Source organism: Phragmites australis, chromosome 11, assembly GCF_958298935.1.
Source record: "Phragmites australis chromosome 11, lpPhrAust1.1, whole genome shotgun sequence".
Classification (NCBI taxonomy): Eukaryota; Viridiplantae; Streptophyta; class Magnoliopsida; order Poales; family Poaceae; genus Phragmites; species Phragmites australis.
The window spans coordinates 20,340,344-20,361,099 of NC_084931.1; the positions used below are offsets into that span (position 1 = coordinate 20,340,344).

The 20,756-nt window shown below is 44.4% G+C and overlaps 1 protein-coding gene across 1 annotated transcript; it reads left to right on the top strand.

Moving 5' to 3' along the window:
* The first annotated feature begins 16,691 nt into the window (after window positions 1–16,691).
* LOC133885670 (elongation factor 1-alpha-like) lies at window positions 16,692–19,383 on the top strand. The gene is made up of 3 exons (XM_062325408.1): window positions 16,692–16,844; window positions 17,049–17,531; window positions 18,237–19,383. The coding sequence occupies exons 2-3, from the start codon at window positions 17,070–17,072 to the stop codon at window positions 19,116–19,118; spliced, it is 1,344 nt and encodes a 447-aa protein (XP_062181392.1). The 5' UTR covers window positions 16,692–16,844; window positions 17,049–17,069; the 3' UTR covers window positions 19,119–19,383.
* Window positions 19,384–20,756: the final 1,373 nt, after the last annotated feature.

Genomic DNA, 20,756 nt, shown 5'->3' on the forward strand with positions numbered 1-20,756 from the left:
CCACAAGACCTCCAAAAGCTCACCGAGAACACCTCCGATCACCAAGACCGTCTAGATGTTGCCAACCACCAAGAGTAACAAGCTTCAAGCTTCACTTGACAGAGACCAAGCCTAGACTACATCTAGATGCATATCTTGTTACTCTCCAAGCACTAATGATGTCCTTAACCTTCAATCAAGAACTTGGAATTCACTTAAGTGCTCTCTCTTGCTTCTAACTATCACACCAAGTGTATGAGTTGCTACAGTGTCGCAAGGGCTCGTCCAATTCAACTCTCTTTGAGCTCTAACTCCTCGACAACTTCACCATGGACTTGTATGCTCTACCTAGTGCTAGAATTTAACAAGTGTGCATCAGCTATGTCTAGACTCACTAAGTCAAGCTACTACTTTTAGCCCCCCTTTATAGTACGGTCAAAAGACTAAAAGAAAAGAAGACCTATACTACTCTAAGTGTCCTCCATCTCCTTTGTGACACTTAGAACTAGAAGATCCTTAATCTTAAAGCATATGTCCTTTGATTGTACATATAAGCACTTTAGGGACCAAGATTACCCAAATATCATTGTATACTAAATTTTTGATTCCCTTCAAAACAAATTGTTAGTCACAGTAATATGGTTGTCATTAATCACCGAAACACTTACCACTTACCTAGGGGCCTAGATGCTACAATCTCCCTCTTTTTGGTGATTGATGACAACACAAATAACAATAGAGATATGAATTTGAAGAGCACCCTATCATACTAGGCAAAAAAATGCATATAGCAATAAAAGCGAGATAAAGCCTAGCGCTACAAAAACTATCATGCTAGAATAGGTAAGAATTATGCGAGCATGAAAATAAACACAATGTGATGACAGACGAAACACATCCATATACAGAGCCAAATAGCCTATCATAACATCAAAATCTATAAGATCCAACATTTCAAAACTAGCTACCCAAAAATCTAAGCTCCCCCTGAATTAAAATCTCACTAGACCCTCCAGCTACTCTCTCTACCAACTACCCCTATTACTAGACTCTCCCCCTTTGGCATCTAAGCACCAAAAAGAGAAAACTAGGACACGACTAAGCATCCGGAGCTGGAGAAGACGGAGGACCCGACGCTGTCGAAGAAGGTGCCACGACGAACTGAGAACCGTTGGCCTCGGAGTCAGAGCTGGACGGACTGTGACCCGCAGCTGCTGTCGCCTCATCGATCTGATGCTGCACTGACTAAAGAGTAGCGTCTGGAGCGTCAAGTGCTGGCTCAGCGACTGAAGAAGGCACAACTGACAGCTGAGGGGCATGAGGAGACACGACTGGCTGCTGCTGCTCGGGGACTGTCGGCTGTGGGGTGTCCTCGAAGCTCAGAGGTCCATTGGGTAGAGGTGAAGTCAACGATGGTAACACTGGCCTCTGAGACATCCCGGCAGGCTGAGAGTACACTCCGGTAGCCAAGAGAGCTGACAGAGGGAAATCGGACCCCAGAGTACGCAAAAGTGCACTAGCACTGCCTGGGAGAGGACTCGGGGCAGGAGCCGGAGCAGGTGCGGGAGCTGGCAACTGAAGGCCCTGTGCCTGGAAAAGAACGGAGAACAATCTGGCGTTGTTCTCACGGTCTGCCTGAAGTGCTGCAAACATGGCCTCCTGCTGCTGCTGTAGTGACTGTATCAGTGCAAACTGCTGCTCCTCTCGGCGGCGAGCATCCTCTGCCTGAGCTGCCTGCTGCTGCTACATCTGCCGAAGGATAAGAGTGATCTCCGAAGGCACTGCAGCAGAGGGCTCGGTGGTAGCTGTCTCAGTATCTGAGGAAGGAACTAAAGTCTGAGGCGCACCCTGAGTAGAACCACCGGCCTCAGCATCGTGACGTCTCGGGAGTGGTGGAATGAACTCGATGTCCTCCGAGTCACTGTCGTCGTCATCCAAGTCTATGAAGGCATGAGGTAGCTCTGCCTCGGCCTCTGCAAGGGCCTGGTCCTCAGCTGCAACTCTGTCTCGCTCCTCTGCTGGGATCTACCGCTGAGCCTGTGCCATAGCACGCTGTCCGCGACGTCTGTCCGTCGGAGCGCTAGGAATATAGTCCGGGAATCACTTTGGGGATCTCTGGTAGACGTCAAGATGCTCTGGATAATGAATCAAGCGAGCCAACAAATATGAGATGAAATGCGCGAATGGCTGCTGTCTGGCCAGACCCTCTGCTATGTTATCCTCAATCTCACACAAGATAAGATCTAAAATGTCGAACTACTGATGAGTGAGGATAGATAAGAGCAACCACTGCTGGATACTGGTGATAGCCTCTGCGTTCCCGATCCTAGGCAACAGGCTGCATCTGAGTGCAAAGTGAACTGCCCTCACCTCCAGAGTCAGCATCTCTGGCAGTCTCAGTGAACCTGGAGGGAAGGGCGACTGGAACAGCGGACGGATCTCGTCATCCGTCGGGAAAACACCACCGGTCAGAGGACGACGAGGAGGATGAGCGTTCGGATGAACGACCTCATGCAAGAATCTGGTACTCTCCTGAAGCCTCAGAGCCTCGAGCATATCTGCCCGGTACAATTTGTAGAACTCTCCCTGGAACATGAACTGAATGAACGACCTGTCGGGAGCGATCGACACTGTCGCATAGAATACTCTGACCCAATCCCCAACATATCTGTCCACCTGAGTGAGGAGAGCGGTGAGACCGGGGAATGCATCAAAGTGTCGTCTCACATCTGCTCCCCCTGCAGCTGACTGCAAGTACTCCCATCTCAGCGTCCTGTGCTGGCTCAACTGAACGCTCTTCCTGCCAAATGAGCGATAGAAGCTCTCCTGTACCACTGTCCAAAACCGAGGATCAATCCCCTCCTCTCTGACCTCAGGGAACCACTCCTCGACTGGTACGAATCTCAGCCTCTTGATCCTCAGACCCTTGCAGGACGTGAGATCAAGCAAGCGGACCTCTCCCTGAGCTGGAGGCTGCTGCTCAGACTGCTCGGACTGCTGCTGCTGCTGCTGCTGCGCCTCCTCTGCCTCTAGCTCCTGGTGAACCCTCTTCCGGCCCCCTGACCGGCCGGAAGGCGTCGAACCTGACCTCCCGGAAGCACGAGTGCGGGTGGAACGACGTGTAGGAGGGGTGGTGTCGTCTCTGATCACAAAACCCTCCTGCCTGTTGTAGGCATCAACAACAGCAAGCGCTCTGTCCCACTCCTTCTGAGTCTTCGACTTCTTCTGCTTCGGCTCCTCAACTGCCTTGCCCTTGCCCGTGTCACTGCCATCACGACCCATCTGACAGATGCAACGTGAAATAGAGATGAGTGATCACATTAGGTTTAAGAATTCGAATGAAATTAACCCGAAACCGAACCCTAAGCATGGATGGATATGAATTGAGACAAACATGCTATGGATACAGGCAAGAGACAATAGATATTGATCGATTGCATAGAGTAAGACTTGAATTTGAGCAAATTAATCAAAATAGGCATGAATTTGAGGCAAATATGAATGATTTTGCTCGAATTTGAGTGAAATGAGCGATATATGGCACAAACAGATGAACATGCCCTAGTAGGTGATCAAAAAGGTGGAGATGAAGCTAATATCATGATTTGATCACAGCAAGAGTCAAAATTTGAACAAAATTCATCTAATTTGACATGAATTTGAGGCAAATTTGCATAAAATTCAACGGATTTAACAAGGAAGGCGCACATTTGATGAACATGCTCTCAATTCATGTCAATTGAAACTGAATGATCACAAATTTGAGAGAAATTGACTCAAATTTACATGAATTTGAATGAAATTTGCATGGATTGGCTTGAATAATCACGAATTTGGCCAAATTATGCGCAATTTTGACTATCATGTACTTAATTCATGTCTAAGAGATGGAATAGCAACAAATTGGATCAAATTTGCTTTGATTTTTGAAGAAATTTCATGAATTTTGGCACAAAATTGTATGAATTTGATCTAGGGCTTCATCAATTTGAATAGACCGGCCACAAATGTGCTCACCACGATGAAGGAGAGAGAGAGGAGGTGGCGATGATGAGGTCACGATGGCCGGAGACGATAGCCGGCGGCGCAGGAGGGGCGGCGGCGGTGAGTGGGGCACGACGGAGGCGGCTCTGCGCGCGGGAGCTCGGGGCAGCGACGGGCGACGAGCCGGCGATGGCGACCTGGTGGCGCCGGTGGACGGCGCGACTCCGGCGGCGGCGCTAGAGAGCTGGGAGGCAGTGAGTCGGCGAGGTGGTGCGAGGACGTACGGGCGGCGGCGAACAAATGAGAGAGCCGGCCGACCGGAAAGACATATATGACAGGTGGGTCCCGCAGTTTTTGAAAGCACCGGATAATCCGGTGGAGGCAACAGAGAGCACCGGATATACCACCGGACTAATTCTTGCAGAACCAACTTTCATAGACCGAAATCTTCTTCTGCTCACCGGATGTTCCGCTGAGCATATATTTAGCACCGGATGATCTCACCGGATATTCCGCTGATCACCAGGAAAAGACATCGGACTAATTTTTGCAGAACTAAATTTTTAGAGGCCGAAACCTATTCTACTCACCGGACTTTCTGCTGAGCACAAGATAACATCACCGGACTTATGTTAAGATTTTGAAGTTCACAGAACTGATGAGCACCGGAATGTCCGCTGATAACTAAACTGATCACCGGACTATTCCCATGGTTGAACTGATCTGAGACAGAGATCACAGGATATTCCGCTGGTAAATTGAAAGGAGCGCCAGACTATCTGGTGATATGAGAAAAACTAGGCTGAACTAATTTCTCTCACTGAGTCCAAATTTCAAATAACCACTCAACATAAACACATATTTGGACCAGTTTGAGTGAATCCCTTACCCTCTCAAACTCTCATTTACAAATATTTGCCAAAAAGGCTCTAACATATATAATTTTTGAAATAAACAAATAACAGCCAAAGAAGGTGGTAGAAAACTCCAAGGAAATATTTGAGCCATATTTCCTATGAACTTAAAGATGAAGGCTTTAAATTCGCTAGGACATGACTCAATAGGCATTAAGCACTTATATCTTTCTAATCACACTTTTAGAAGTGTACGTTCACATTGAGAGCGAACTACAATCTCAAAGAGTGATATTCTCCTTTGTGATCTCTCTACCACCAATGCTTAAGCAATGCAAGACATATGCATGAAAGTAGACATGAGTGCATATTATATGACATGTGAATGCGAGGTATAAAATTAATCTATCTTGTCATGTTACTTCCCTTCTCAAGCTTCTTCATGGTGAACCCTTCAACATGCCTTGAGATAAACTAGAGAACCACCATCTCAAGCAAAACCCGAGTTCACCACTATCTTGAGAAGGTTAGACAAGCTCCTATCATGAATGCATCTACATGACAAGGCATCACATGACATTTGAAGCGTCGATTACATTCAACTCATTTCGCAACCTACTAAAAGTGGCTTCATCTAGAGGTTTTGTGCAGATATCCGCCAATTAATCTTCCGACCTAATACCACTAAGAGAGATATCATTGTTTGCCACATGGTCTCTTAGGAAGTGATGACGGATATCAATGTGCTTTGTGCGAGAGTGTTGAACGGGATTGTTGGCAATTTTTACGGCACTCTCATTATCACAAAGGAGTGGAACCTTCTCTAGACGAACACCAAAATCTAACAAGGTTTGCTTCATATAGAGAATTTGAGCACAACATGCTCCGGCGGTAATGTATTACGCTTCCGCGGTGGATAAGGCTACCGAGTTTTGCTTTTTAGAACTCCAGGATACTAGGGATCGCCCTAGCAAATGGCACCCACCCGAGGTACTCTTGCGATCCACACGGCATCCGGCAAAGTCTGAATCCGAGTATCCCAAGAGTAGGAAACTAGCGCCTCTCGGGTACCACAAGCCTATGCTAGGTGTATGCTTTAGGTATCTAAGGATTCTTTTAACCGCGCTAATATGCGATTCCTTAGGATTAGCTTGAAAGCGAGCGCACATGCATACACTAAACATGATATCGGGCCTAGATGCTGTAAGGTAAAGGAGTGACCCAATCATAGAACGATAAAGTTTTTGGTCAATCGATTTACCCGTTTCATCCAAGTCGAGATGTCCATTGGTAGGCATGGGGGTCTTGATTGGCTTGCAATCATCCATCTTGAACTTCTTGAGGATGTCCCTCGTGTACTTCTCTTGATGGATGAATGTCCCTTCCTTCAATTGCTTGATTTGAAACCCAAGAAAGTAGTTGAGATCGCCAATCATTGACATCTCAAACTCTCTAGACATCATGTCACCAAATTCCTTGCAAAACTCTTTGTTAGTTGAACCAAAGATAATATTATCAACATAAATTTGACACAAGAAAAGCTCATTGTTAATGATCTTTGTGAACAATGTGGTGTCCACCCTCCCGATTTTGAATCCTTGGTTGATGAGGAAGTCACGTAGGCGTTCATACCAAGCTCGTGGGGCTTGCTTGAGTCCATAAAACGCCTTGTGCAACCTATAAACATGATTAGGGTATATAGGATCTTCAAAACTGGGGGGTTGTTCAACATAAACAAGTTCATTAATGAAGCCATTTAAGAATGCACTTTTCACATTCATTTGATAAAGCTTAATGTTATGATGTGAAGCAAATGCAAGGAGGATACGGATGGCTTCAAGCCTTGCCACGGGAGCGAATGTTTCGCCAAAATCCAAACTTCAACTTGTGCAAAACCTTGCGCGACAAGTCTTGCCTTGTTGCGTACCACCACACCATGTTCATCTTGCTTGTTGCGAAAAACCCACTTTGTTCCAATCACGTTCTTGTCTTGAGGCCTCTCTTCAAGTATCCATACTTCATTGCGAGTGAAGTTGTTAAGTTCTTCTTGCATTGCCAACACCCAGTCCGGATCCTTGAGAGCCTCATCTATATGTGTAGGTTCCAAACATGAGACAAACGAGTAATGTTCACAAAATGAAGCAAATTGATGAGAGCGAGTTTGTACTCCCCTAGATGGACTTCCAATGATCAAGTCAATCAGGTGATCCTTGAAAATGTGTGTATGCTTCACTTGTGGTTGTTGAGGTGTGTCTTGTGGTGGTCCAACATCTTGAGCTTGAGTTTGAGCTTCCTCTTGAGAGATATTGACATCATGTGATGGAAGTAGTTGATCATCATTGTCCTCATCTTCATCAACTTGGGGCGTCATGGAGGTGTGCGGAATGGAAGTGGAAGGTACATCTTCATCATCCTCCTTAGGCTTGATATCCCCAATTGCCATATTCTTCAATACGTCTCTCACGGGTTCATCACCTACATCATGGCAAGAAATACCTTCTCCTTGGGAGCCATTAGATTCATCAAACTCCACATCACAAGTTTCTTCAACAAAACCGGTGGCATTGTTGAATACTCGATATGCTTTGGAGTTTGATGCATAACCAACAAGAAAACCAATATCACAACGTTTTTTGAACTTACCTAGGCGTTCCTTTTTCTTGTAGATGAAGCACTTACACCCGAACACCTGGAAGTAGGAGACATTGGGTTTCCTCCCAATGAGAAGCTCATATGGCGTTTTCTTCAATAGTCGATGCATGGCACGCCGTGTTGATTGCTTCCGCCTAAAACTTCTCCGGTGTACCATACTCATCCAACATTGCTCTTGCAAGAGTGATCAAGGTCTTGTTCTTTCTCTCAACCACGCCATTTTGTTGAGGGGTGTAGGTTGAAGAGAACTCATGTTTGATGCCTATATCATCACAAAAATCTTCAATTTGAGTGTTCTTGAACTCCGTACCGTTGTCACTCCGGATCTTCACAAGTGTGGACTCAAACTCATTTTGGGTCCTCTTCGCGAACTTCTTGAAGATCCCAACGGTCTTGCCCTTGTCATCTAGAAAGAAAGTTCAAGTGTATCTTGTATAATTATCATCTAGAAAGAAAGTTCAATGACAAGGCAATAGAGATTACCACCAAGACTTTTGTAGGTGGTTGGTCCGAAGAGATCCATATGTAGAAGCTCCAAGGGTCTTGATGTAGACATCATTGACTTGTATGGATGTGAGCTCGTAACTTGCTTCCTTGCTTGGCAAGTGCTACACAACTTATCCTTCTCGAATACCACATCCTTCAAGCCAACCACCATTTCATGTTTGAACACTTTCTTAAGTTGGCTCATGCCAATATGTGCAAGTCGACGATGCCAAAGCCAACCCATGGAAGTCTTGGAGAAGAGGCATGTAGTCAAGCTAGCTTCATTAGAGGAAAAATCCACAAGATAGATATGTCCATGTCTAAAGCCTTTAAAGATTAGATCATTATGCTTCTTTCTAGTGATGACAACATCAACATCACTAAATAAGCATGTGAAGCCTAAATCACATAGTTGAGCTACGGAAAGTAAGTTAAAACTAAGAGACTCAACTAAAAGAACATTGGAAATAGAGAGATCATGAGAGATTGCAACCTTACCCAACCCTACCACATTTTGCCTTAGAGTTATCACCAAAGGTGACTTTGTCATGATCGTCCACTTCATCTTCTATAGAGGTGAACATCTTTACATTGCCGGTCATATGTTGTGTACATCCACTATCAAGCACCCAATGCTTTCCACCGGCTTTGTAGTTCACCTACACACATGGGATCAAGCTTTTTGTTTAGGTATCCAACTAAGTTTGGTACCTTTCATGTGAGACACAAGAGCTTTCGGCACCCAAAGTTGCCTAGGAAGCTTGCCCTTAGCTTGAGTTCCAATAAATTTAGCCATGACTTTTCCACTTTTAAGTTTATGCAATAGGAAATGATGATCATTAAAAGTGGACTTGTATTTTGAAGGCAAAGTAGGGAGGGGTTTAGTAGGAATTGGACACTCCCTTGTGTGGTGATCGGTGACTTCACAATGTTGGCAATATGAACCAACTTCCTTGATGAAGCAATTCTTGATCTCCGGTGACTTGTTGACCTTGTCCACCGGATTGGGGAAGCATCCAAGGCCTCTCTTGTTGTAGTACAACGCATTCTTCATGAGAATTTCCTTATGTTTGTACTCCCCCTTGGTCAACCGGGCCACACATGATTTGAGATTTGCAATCTCACTCTTAAGTTCTTGCTCCCTTGCATGGTTAGTCTTAGAAGATGATGTAGCATCACATGAAGAGGAGTATGGTATATCAAGAAGATCATCACAAGAAGTAGATGCATTGACCTTAACAACATTAATATTAACCAATTCATTCAAGCTACGATCAATAGCATCATAAGCATACTCAAGTTCTTGGTATTTGTAAATCAAGTCATTATGCTCAAGTTTTAGCTTATAGTTACTAGCCGAAAGAGACTTGCTAGATACAACTACTTCATCATGTTTTTAAGCACATCATTATATTTAGCAAGCAACTCATCATAACTAGAACTAAGCTTGGCATTATCATTTTCAAGAGACTTGATTTTAGCCTTTTGTTTCTTAATGATGATAGCATAATCATTCATAAGTTTAGATAAATCATTTGGAGAGAGACCATCATCATCACTACTATCTTCTTCCTCACTACTCACCTTGTTGTTACCTTTTGCCATGAGGCACATAGGTGGTGGAGGTAGCGGTGGATCAACATTTGTGATGGCGAGGCCGGCAAAGTCCTTTTCTTCATCATCGCTTGAATCTTCACTTGAGCTTTCACCGGAGGTCCATTCACCAACAATATAAGCCTTACGGCCTCCACCCTTCTTGTTGAAGAGTTTCTTGTTCTTCTTGTCTTGGCCCTTCTTCTTATGATTTTCTTCATCCTCACTTGAATCATCCTTCTTGCTCTTGTTCTTGTTTCTCTTGTCGGGATGAGGACAATCATATGAAATGTGTCCAAGGTTACCACAATTGTAGCACTTCTTCTTGTCTCCGCCACCGTACTTGTCAAATTTCTTGGAGCGAAACTTGTTCTTCTTGGGATCATAGTTGTAGCCCTTCTTCTTGAATTTGGAGATCATTCTTGTAGTTCTTCTCATAAGAAAGGCAAGCTCGGTGTCGGAGTCGTCATCATCATGTTCCTCATGATCATCATCACTTTCACTTGAAGATGGAAGCCTCACTTTCTTTTTCTTGTTGTCAACCATCTTTGCCTTGAGAGCAAGGTTTTTCTTAGATGAAGACTCATGATCTTCAAACAAGAACATCTCATGAGCACATATCTTTCCCACAGCATCGGTGATAGTCATGTCATTTATGTCCCTTTCATGAAGAAGAGATATGACAATGTTGTATTGCGGCTTGGGAAACACCATCAAGATCCTACGAATAATGTCCCCATCGGACAATTGAGTGAGTTCAAGAGAATTGATTTCTTCCACAAGCATATTCATGCGAGAATACATATCATTGCATAACTCATTAGGAAGCATCTTAAATTGATTTAGAGCATTCATAAGCACATGATATCTTTCCTCACGAATTCTTTTAGAGCCCTCATGAATTTCACATAGAGCGGTCCAAATTTCATGAGCGAACCCCTTGCTCCTAACTCTAGAGAAAACTTCTTCACTAATTCCCTCAAATATAGCATTCTTAGCCTTAGCATTCCACCTAACTTCTTGTTCGCTAAAAGGTGGCTCAAATCCAATAGAGGCGGCTTGCCAACATTCGGGGGAAATAGCCTCAAGATAGCTCGCCATGCGAACTTTCCAATAGGCGAAGTTCTTTCCCTCAAACCTTGGCACGCTACTTCCATTCCCCGGGGCCATTGCTCTAGGATTTTAAGCCTATAAAGAGCACGAGGCTCTGATACCAATTGAAAGGATCGAGTGACCCAAAAGGGGGGTGAATTGGGCACTAATCAAATTTTTACTGATTTTTAGAGCACAAGACAACCTTATCCTAGATGAAATGAAATGATACTAAACGAACAAGAAAGAACAAGGCAACTAAGCAAGCAAGCAAAAGAACCAAGAACAAGAGGAGATAGAAAGCTTGCATGAAGAAAATGCTCAAAGTAAATTACGGGAATGTAAATAGATGGAGAAGAAAACACCGATTTTTTTTCCCGAGGTATCGAGAAGTTGGCACTTCCCCCTAGTCCTCGTTGGAGTATCCACCAAGGATATAGCTCCCCTTGAGTCACCAAGACTCAAGTGCTCTCTCCGGATTGCCACTTCTCAATCTCCGGATTGGAGGGCATCAAATCAAGTACAAGCTCTTCCCGGAGCTCCCATAAGACCTCCAAAAGCTCACCGAGAACACCTCCGATCACCAAGACCGTCTAGGTGTTGCCAACCACCAAGAGTAACAAGCTTCAAGCTTCACTTGACAGAGACCAAGCCTAGACTACAGCTAGATGCACATCTTGTTACTCTCCAAGCACTAATGATGTCCTTAACCTTCAATCAAGAACTTGGAATTCACTTAAGTGCTCTCTCTTGCTTCTAACTATCTCACCAAGTGTATGAGTTGCTACAGTGTCGCAAGGGTGCCTCTTGAAACCAACTGAGTGGGTATTTATAGCCTAGAGATCAAAATTAGCCGTTGGCTAACCACTCTCATTTTTCTGTAATCACCGGATAATTCGTTGGCTATATCCTTAAGATCACCGGATAATCCGGTGGGTTCAAACCCAGAGCCAGCTGTCACTAGCCGTTGCACGGCAACATTTGTCCGGTGATAAACTCCGGTGAACACGCAGTCATCACCGGATAATCCGGTGAGTACAACTCACCCGACCCTTTGAATTTTAGAACCTTCTGCAAGAAATACTCCGGTGATATTTTTGCTCTCACCGGATAATCCGGTGAGTTCAATTTGTCTGAGTTTCTTCACAACATTTCTCCGGTGGTCTGCCAGCTAAGTCACCGGATAGTCCGGTGAACGTAATTTTTCACTGTGGCCCGAAGCAATGCTCTCTGCAAGAAATAGTCCGGTGTTCATATTATGCAGTCATCGGATAATCCGGTGAGTACAAAATTATTTTTCTCTGAAAATTTTCTCTTCTGAAAAAGCTCCGGTGGTCACCGGGCTTCCATCACCGGATGTTCCGGTGTAACACTTCTGAAATTTTTCATATAATTCGGATGCCTCAATTAGTGTTTATCCGGTGAGTGATATATATATATATATATTTTTTGAGCTCGTCCAATTCAACTCTCTTTGAGCTCTAACTCCTCGACAACTTCACCATGGACTTGTATGCTCTACCTAGTGCTAGAATTTAACAAGTGTGCATCAGCTATGTCTAGACTCACTAAGTCAAGCTACTACTTTTAGCCCCCCTTTATAGTACGGTCAAAAGACTAAAAGAAAAGAAGACCTATACTACTCTAAGTGTCCTCCATCTCCTTTGTGACACTTAGAACTAGAAGATCCTTAATCTTAAAGCATATGTCCTTTGATTGTCCATATAAGCACTTTAGGGACCAATATTACCCAAATATCATTGTATACTAAATTTTTGATTCCCTTCAAAACAAATTGTTAGTCACAGTAATATGGTTGTCATTAATCACCGAAACACTTACCACTTATCTAGAGACCTAGATGCTACAACGGAGATGGTGATCCAAACATAGAGGAGATCATAGAGGAAAACAAGAAAATTAAGATGATTCAAATCCACACACAGAGAAGTAGTTTTCTCATGTCCCACCAGGAAGATGGAGCCAACCTCAAAACGCTACGACGTCGCCCTTCGGCACCCCACGATTCCCACATGAACCGGAGGGGCGGTTGTGCCGCCGCCGCTACTGCTCAGCTGTAGCCGTCAACCCATCTCTCTTTGTTTCTCGTTTTCCAGCTCTCAGCCCTAGCAGACGGATGCCCTCTCTTTTGTACCCAGCACTTGTGCTTAGGCCACACAAAGACCAAAAGAGCCAACAGTCCAGCCAAAAATAAGCTAAAAAAACATTAAAATTCATGTAATTCTGAACATATGCTAGAGTGGTTAGGGTAGTTTCCTCCTTGGCCACGGCTCCAGCTTCTTCCAACGCCATACACCTCTCGAACAGCAGTTGAGAATTATCATGAAACAAAAGAAAAGGCCTATTTTTTGCAGGATCCCTATGACAGTAGGGCTGCAGGCTTCATTTGTTTGGTCAGTTTTGGGAGTGTCAACACTAGGCCGATGAACACGCAAGAAGATCGCGTGCAATTAGCGATTCTTAGCAGGCCCAACTACTTGGATCTGCCAGATAGAAACATTAACAGGTCATGAGCACGACGACTTAGATTATAAGCACCAAAACGACTTCAGAGAGCCATACAAGACGAGTAGGCTCTTAGTGTTAGCCGTTTCGGCTTGCAACCTAAGTCTGCCAACTATGCCAAACATTCTTATCCAACTTGTCTAACTTCTCGTCTAACTTATGGCCAACTTAATCAGCGCGACAAAATAGATCTAACTAAGAGAATCTTACCACAATTCTAGTGTCCATGACGTGCGGAACTTGTATGTGAATTTTTTTTGCATGACTAAGATTTAGCTAAAACCAAACAGAAGTTCGACAACCAACTAAAAACTGCTCTTTGGTTAGGTCTGTTTGTTTGGTTTTCTAGCTTCTAGCAGCAGAATTTTTATCTTTTGTGGCACTGTTTAGTATAATTTTTTCTATCAGAAACCAGAAATCAAAATAAACAAAATTGCTAAAATATAACTTCTAAAGAAATCATAAGCCTACTTATAATAAAATAAACTAGAAGCAAGAAACTTACTGAGAGTAATTTTTCTGAGAAATAGTGTGATGAGAAATTAAAAAATATTATAAAATCTAATAACTAAAATAAAAACAAATTTTTAAAAAAAATAAAAAACATGCACTTTAAAAAAACTAAAAACTCAAACAAACAAACAAACACTGGTCTTCCTGTTCATCAATTCTGTAGCATGATTTTACTTTTACTAAATACTGTAGCACTGAATCTGAACTGTTTATCTATGATTCAATGGCTCAGGTTCACTTGAAGTTACTGACTTAGATATGAGTGAAGTTAGAGATCTCAATCCTTCACCTGGGCGGGCCCTATCGCTGTAGCGGGTGTGGGGGCATTAGGAAGGTTCTTGCCCCAAAGCACATATGCGTCAGTTGACTGACTTGTACTGACGAAGAGCGGTCTATCTTCCTTTGAGAACGAATGCACGGACGTCGCTGAGAGAAGGGAACAAATACTTGCACAATTGATACAAACGTGAGCATGAGGACCATCATAGGCACGAAACTAGGAAAAAGACTTATACTAAGAAATAAAATCGAACGACCCAAGCAAACTATGATGCATACTGAAATTAGAACGACAACTCTGGCTGCTCACAGTCCGGGATGGGATTTGGGACTCTGATGGCCAGCACTCAACAATTTTCAAGTGTAGGTACGTTCTTGTTCTTTTCCCCCTTTTTTAATTTCGTGTATAGTTTACTTAGTCACGAAAAAGATTTATATGTATAGATTTTTTCCATGTGCATTTAAAAATTCAAAAAGATTTAATCAACAACTTACGAAACCTTGTGAATACCTAGTTTAACTATTGAAAAAAAGATATGGTTAACATTTTTAAGACTTTTTAGCAATTCGTTATTCCTATTTGAACATTTTGCATATAGTTTGTTGCAACATTGTATCTAAAATGTTGAAATAGCACTTTGATATGTAATTTCAAATAAAAAACAATTCATATTTTTTTTAATTGCAAACAACACCACATTGCAAACAATTTTCAAAACAGACACCAGATCTATGAAGAGAAGGAATAAGTCTACTTCACCGTAATTGAGGTTCGTCTACTTGACACTCTCAAATATAAAACCAGATATTCAGTCCCCAAAGTATCCCAAACCGTTTAAAAAACCCTCCGAAGCAATTTTAGAGGTGGTTTCGCCATCGTGGACGCTACTGTTGCAAAGGTCCACATGTCAAGCCCCTCTTTCTTTCCTCTTCCTTCCTCTTCATTATTCCTCCATCTTCGATCACTCCCAAACAGAGCATCGCTACCGTTACCATTAAGGAATCCAAATACGGTGACTTCACTCCCGATGAAGTCAGAGGTAAATAGTAAATTATGAGAATGTAAATAGCATCATAACGTCGAATATTGTAGTAGAGTTAACGTAGCGGTAATTGTAGCAGTACTACTGTTTACATACTACTATAGCATCAAATCCTGACTGTTCAACTGTGATCCAACGCCCCACGATGAAATAAAGTCACCTGATTTCACTTCACCGTGAAGTAAGGTGATCCCGTTCCACCACTAAGAAGGTCCCGTCGATGCCATTCTGTTTCCTCATCGCAATACCCAATTCCAAATATCCTACTTCTGAATGCTGACATCGACTAGGGATGGACGTGGATGTCTATGGGGCTTAGATTTGGGCCCCAGGGCTGGGCCTTGGTTTCCCTGTGGCCTCGGTCTCTCAATTACAGAGCCTTTGCACGCTTTCGCAAAACTTTACCCTCCACCCTTCTCACATGATGTACTAACCATGTACTCCCGTCATCCGACACCTAGCCAACTGCTCACTAGCTCTCACATTGAGCTCCTCGCGTGCTCCCGTCGCTCTTTACCTGAGATCCGCCACTGCACCAACCTCATTCCATGATGCATGGTCGTGCTGTGCCATCACCTCGTGGTGTGGTGACCTCCATCCATGGACACCCTGTCGCACCTAGAGAAAAGGGCCAAGGCAAGGGAAATCCAGGGCTGGCGGTGAGGGGCAAGGGATTGGGAAAGGAAGAACAAGAAGCAAGGGGAGAGAAAGAAATGACAGTGGTCCCAATCCGTAAGAGAAAAAAAATAGAAGGGGACTGGCATGTGGGTCTAGTGCCACATATTCCTACATGTCATCCTCCACGGTTGCCAAACTATCTCCAAAACTTGCAGGAAAATCTGTGAGCACCACGTGCATGATCATTTTGAATAGGAAAATGGTGTAGGACCTCTTATAGGTAGCCCAACGTTCAACTATTAAAAAAACTCGAACAAGACCATAACATAGACAGGACTATAAAAAAACTTGAAACTTACGAGCTACTCGAACTTGACTTGTTTTAAGCTCGATTCGAGATCAGCTCGAGACCCTAACAAGCAAGTTCAAATTTAGTTGTAGACTCGATCAAATCTTTAGCTTGAATCGAGCTTGACTCGAGTTTCTATCAAACTCACTTGAGCTCGGCTAATTGAAAAACCTAGCCCAACGTAAGTTGCTAGTGGTCACACGGCCCATAACCTGCCTCTTCCTTCTTCCCCACCCCGTTGCCACATCTTCCTACATCCACATCCTGCGCTCCGTCACCCCACCGCCTCGTTGTCGTCGTCCCTGGCGCCATCTCAGCCTACCGACGACCACCTGCGTCGCATGTCCTCCTCCCTTCTTCCCTGCGCCATCATCATGCCCCTCTTCTTCCTTGCGTTACCTTCTTCTTTTCTCCTCCTTCTTCTTGTTAGATCTACACTCACCATCCTCTCCCTCACTAACCTAGCTTCGTCGGGAATATCGCTATAACATTCTCACCCCGACAGTGCCCGCCTCCCGTGGCTGGTAGGGTTCTCGCCCCCTCACCCAACCACACTTGGGAAGACAGGGAGGAGGGAGAAGCGTCCATGGCCATTCGATTTTCCTCCGCACCAATCTTAAAGCGAGGTGCCGATAGGAAATTCGAAACGGTCTTGCCCCCACGGGCTGATGCTACGCTTCATTTTCTTGGCCCATCTGCTGATTTAGTGGCCCAATAGCCCATTCACCATGCCTATTTGTACCTCCCCAAAACCTAGCTCCACCCCGTTCCCAAATCCCACACGCACTCAGCTCAGCCGCCACAGACCGCGAGGGGCGACGCGAGCAAGGCGAGGAGAGATCCGACGTCCTCGATCTGCCCCCATCCGCCGCCGAGGTACTCTTCAGCCGCACCCGCACCCGCACGCACCTCTCTTCCCTCTCGTTTCGCCGAGAGCCTTCTCGTTTGATGCCTGATCTATCACCGTTGCCTCGTTCTTGTTTGATCTGGTTCCCGATCTGTAATATTATCCGTCTGGTTGTATTCTTTGCTTGCTGGTTTGGCCCATACATTGCTTCTGACTGCTGATTCATGTCGCAGTCTTGAGATTTCCCTTCAGCCATGGGTAAGGAGAAGACTCACATCAACATCGTGGTCATCGGCCACGTCGACTCCGGCAAGTCGACCACCACCGGCCACCTGATCTACAAGCTTGGCGGTATCGACAAGCGTGTGATCGAGAGGTTCGAGAAAGAGGCAGCGGAAATGAACAAGAGGTCGTTCAAGTACGCGTGGGTGCTCGACAAGCTCAAGGCTGAGCGTGAGAGAGGTATCACCATCGATATCGCCCTGTGGAAGTTCGAGACCACCAAGTACTACTGCACTGTAATTGATGCCCCCGGACACCGTGACTTCATCAAGAACATGATCACCGGCACCTCCCAGGCTGATTGTGCTGTCCTTATCATTGACTCCACCACTGGTGGTTTTGAGGCTGGTATCTCCAAGGATGGCCAGACCCGTGAGCATGCTCTCCTTGCTTTCACTCTTGGAGTGAAGCAGATGATTTGCTGCTGCAACAAGGTATAATTAATGAAATTCCTATTTTGCTTTTTTGTTCATGAACGTTCTTAAATATAATCGTTGGTAGTCCAGCTTTGCGTATTTGCACACAGTTACACTGCCTGTTTTTTAATCTGATACTTATTTTACGCTTCCAACACAAATGCTAGTATCCAAGTGGTATACTGAATTTGACGGCCAAAGTTTAAATAGATGCCAATGGCCTGCATTAATAACCATCTGTTTCCTGCATATTTATGCATGATGGTTCAGCTTAGTTAATTGTGATATGCTTACGTAGGTTTTTTCAGTAATTTTTATGTACATTTCTTGTTCACACATCCAAAGTATTGTCCTGAAGTATCGGGGTATTAAAGGTGTACAGCATATGAAATGCGAACATAAGTGCTGCAGAATTTAATTTTCTACTGGTGCTTGCTATCATTATTAGGATACGTCACATATACCTAGTGGGGTCTGTATTTTTGTACTTGTTTTATATTTGTTACAGCCTGCACTGGGTAACATTTATTTATTTGTCTATGGTTTAGGATATATATTCATCTACCTGATTATATTTACTTATTGCCGTTTGACATGCCACTTTAAACAAGTTTATTCCCTGAAAGAAGTGCAGATGACCAATAAATTTTGTTTGATGTACTATATTCTCTCAAATATACACTGTTTACATGCTGTAATGGTATGCTGCTGTTCTGTTTATAGATGGATGCCACCACTCCCAAGTATTCGAAGGCCCGATACGATGAGATTGTGAAGGAAGTCTCCTCCTACCTCAAGAAGGTTGGCTACAACCCTGACAAGATTCCCTTCGTTCCCATCTCTGGTTTCGAGGGTGACAACATGATTGAGAGGTCCACCAACCTTGACTGGTACAAGGGCCCAACCCTGCTTGAGGCTCTTGACCAGATCAATGAGCCCAAGAGGCCTTCGGACAAGCCCCTGCGTCTCCCCCTTCAGGATGTGTACAAGATTGGTGGTATTGGCACTGTCCCTGTTGGTCGTGTTGAGACTGGTGTCCTCAAGCCTGGTATGGTTGTTACCTTTGGTCCCAGCGGCCTGACCACTGAGGTCAAGTCTGTTGAGATGCACCACGAGGCTCTCCAGGAGGCCCTTCCCGGTGACAATGTTGGTTTCAACGTGAAGAACGTTGCGGTGAAGGATATCAAGCGTGGGTATGTGGCCTCCAACTCCAAGGATGACCCTGCCAAGGAGGCTGCCAGCTTCACCTCCCAGGTCATCATCATGAACCACCCTGGGCAGATTGGCAACGGCTACGCCCCAGTGCTGGACTGCCACACCTCCCACATTGCTGTCAAGTTTGCTGAGCTCCTGACCAAGATCGACAGGCGATCTGGCAAGGAGCTCGAGAAGGAGCCCAAGTTCCTGAAGAACGGTGATGCTGGTATGGTGAAGATGATTCCCACCAAGCCCATGGTAGTGGAGACCTTCTCCGCGTACCCTCCTCTGGGTCGTTTCGCTGTACGTGACATGAGGCAGACGGTTGCTGTTGGAGTCATCAAGAGCGTGGAGAAGAAGGACCCTACCGGTGCCAAGGTGACCAAGGCTGCTGCCAAGAAGAAATGATGTGTCTGGTGGTTGATTCGGTGCCTGCTTTTGGGATACCTAGATGCTTCGCTATCACCTAAGTTTTGTCGACGGCCATTGCTGTTATCTCGTGAACTGCTAAGCTATGCTGGCAATGTGCCATTTGTCTGTCGTTTAAATACTATCCCGTTAATTCTGCTTTGGCAAAACTTGAATGCTCCTAGACTGATTTGTGCCCTTTTGTGGGCGTCGTTGAAGGCGAGTCCTTGAATTATTACAAGTCATCTAGTAACCTTTTACGCAATTCACAGCCTGTTTCCTTGTGTTTTTATCTCTTTGATGATTGACCTGCTGATTTATTTGCTTGGTAATCTGTGGATTGAGACCTGAAGCCTTGCAGACCATCTGCAGCTGACACCAGTATACACTTAGTCTGATTTGGCGTGTGTACGTCGCGTTTATTTTTTTTCTGTGTAGAGTACGATAAAAGAAGATTTAAAAATTAAGTTTATAAATTTCATACATTTCAATATTTATTTATAAAATTATTAATGTTAAACACATTAAATTAATTATAGAGAAAACAATATAGAGAAAACAATAGTACTTTTATGTATGTACATGTAGGTGAAAGTAATAAAAAAAATTGTTTCATATTTTTTTTAGTTTTAGATATTTTTCTTTGCATTTTAGATTTTTTCAGCTGATTTATTAATGTAACTAATATTCATTTCGATATTTTTCTAGAATTTTTGGAAAAGAAAATTACATATATATGTATATACATATATACACACATATATACATGTATATTGTACATATGTACTACATATATATGTGTACATACATATTTAGGATCTACTGAGAGGCCACTAATTCTTCCACGGTTAGGGTATAGTATTGATATCTCTGTTGCTCAGCTTATACGATCAGCTGTAGCAGTTTCTTCTTCGGTTATGGACGTTCACATGTGAATTCACTTGATTTAGCAGTCAATGTCACGCATTTGTATTCCTTTCCGAAGTTCCGAAAACCCTGTCAGCGTGATGGTATGACCCTCTATTAGTGTTGATTGTGCCCTCAGCTTCCGAGACGGGAAGGCGCTCTCGTTCTCGATCCCAATCCATGGCGTTGACTCCGAACCGGAGCGTACCAGGCAATTCCCAGAAGCAAAAACGCGCACTCGGCCGGCGGCGACTGGTTTTCCGCGACGAGAGCTCCACCACCATCGACGCGCCGCAGCACCAACGTCCATCGTGCGGCGACGACTGGCTAGGGCGACCCGATCAGATCACCCGAGGCAGAGTCAGATCGACGTGGCAGTGACACCCACCCACGTGGGTGGCGGTGCCGCAGCGTGATCCTTTCCGAAAGAGGCGAGAGGCCGCGTGCGTACCGGGGCCACCGGGCACCACGCGCAGTATGCTCGCGCGTCGCGTGCGGCAGTTTCCGGGCCGTTGCTCCGGTGGTTTCCGAGATTTGCAACGGGACGTTCCATGAACAAACCAAACCAATCGAAACAAAAGTGATGGGACTTGGGAACCGTACCACTTCAAAGTATGGACCTAGAAGTTGGTCTTCGGTCCTTTTTGTTGTCGCTATTTTACTAGCGTTGTCGAGGTCATGTATGTACAGCGTGTTTAAGGATTCGGTGGAGATGAAAGTTATGTTTTTCTT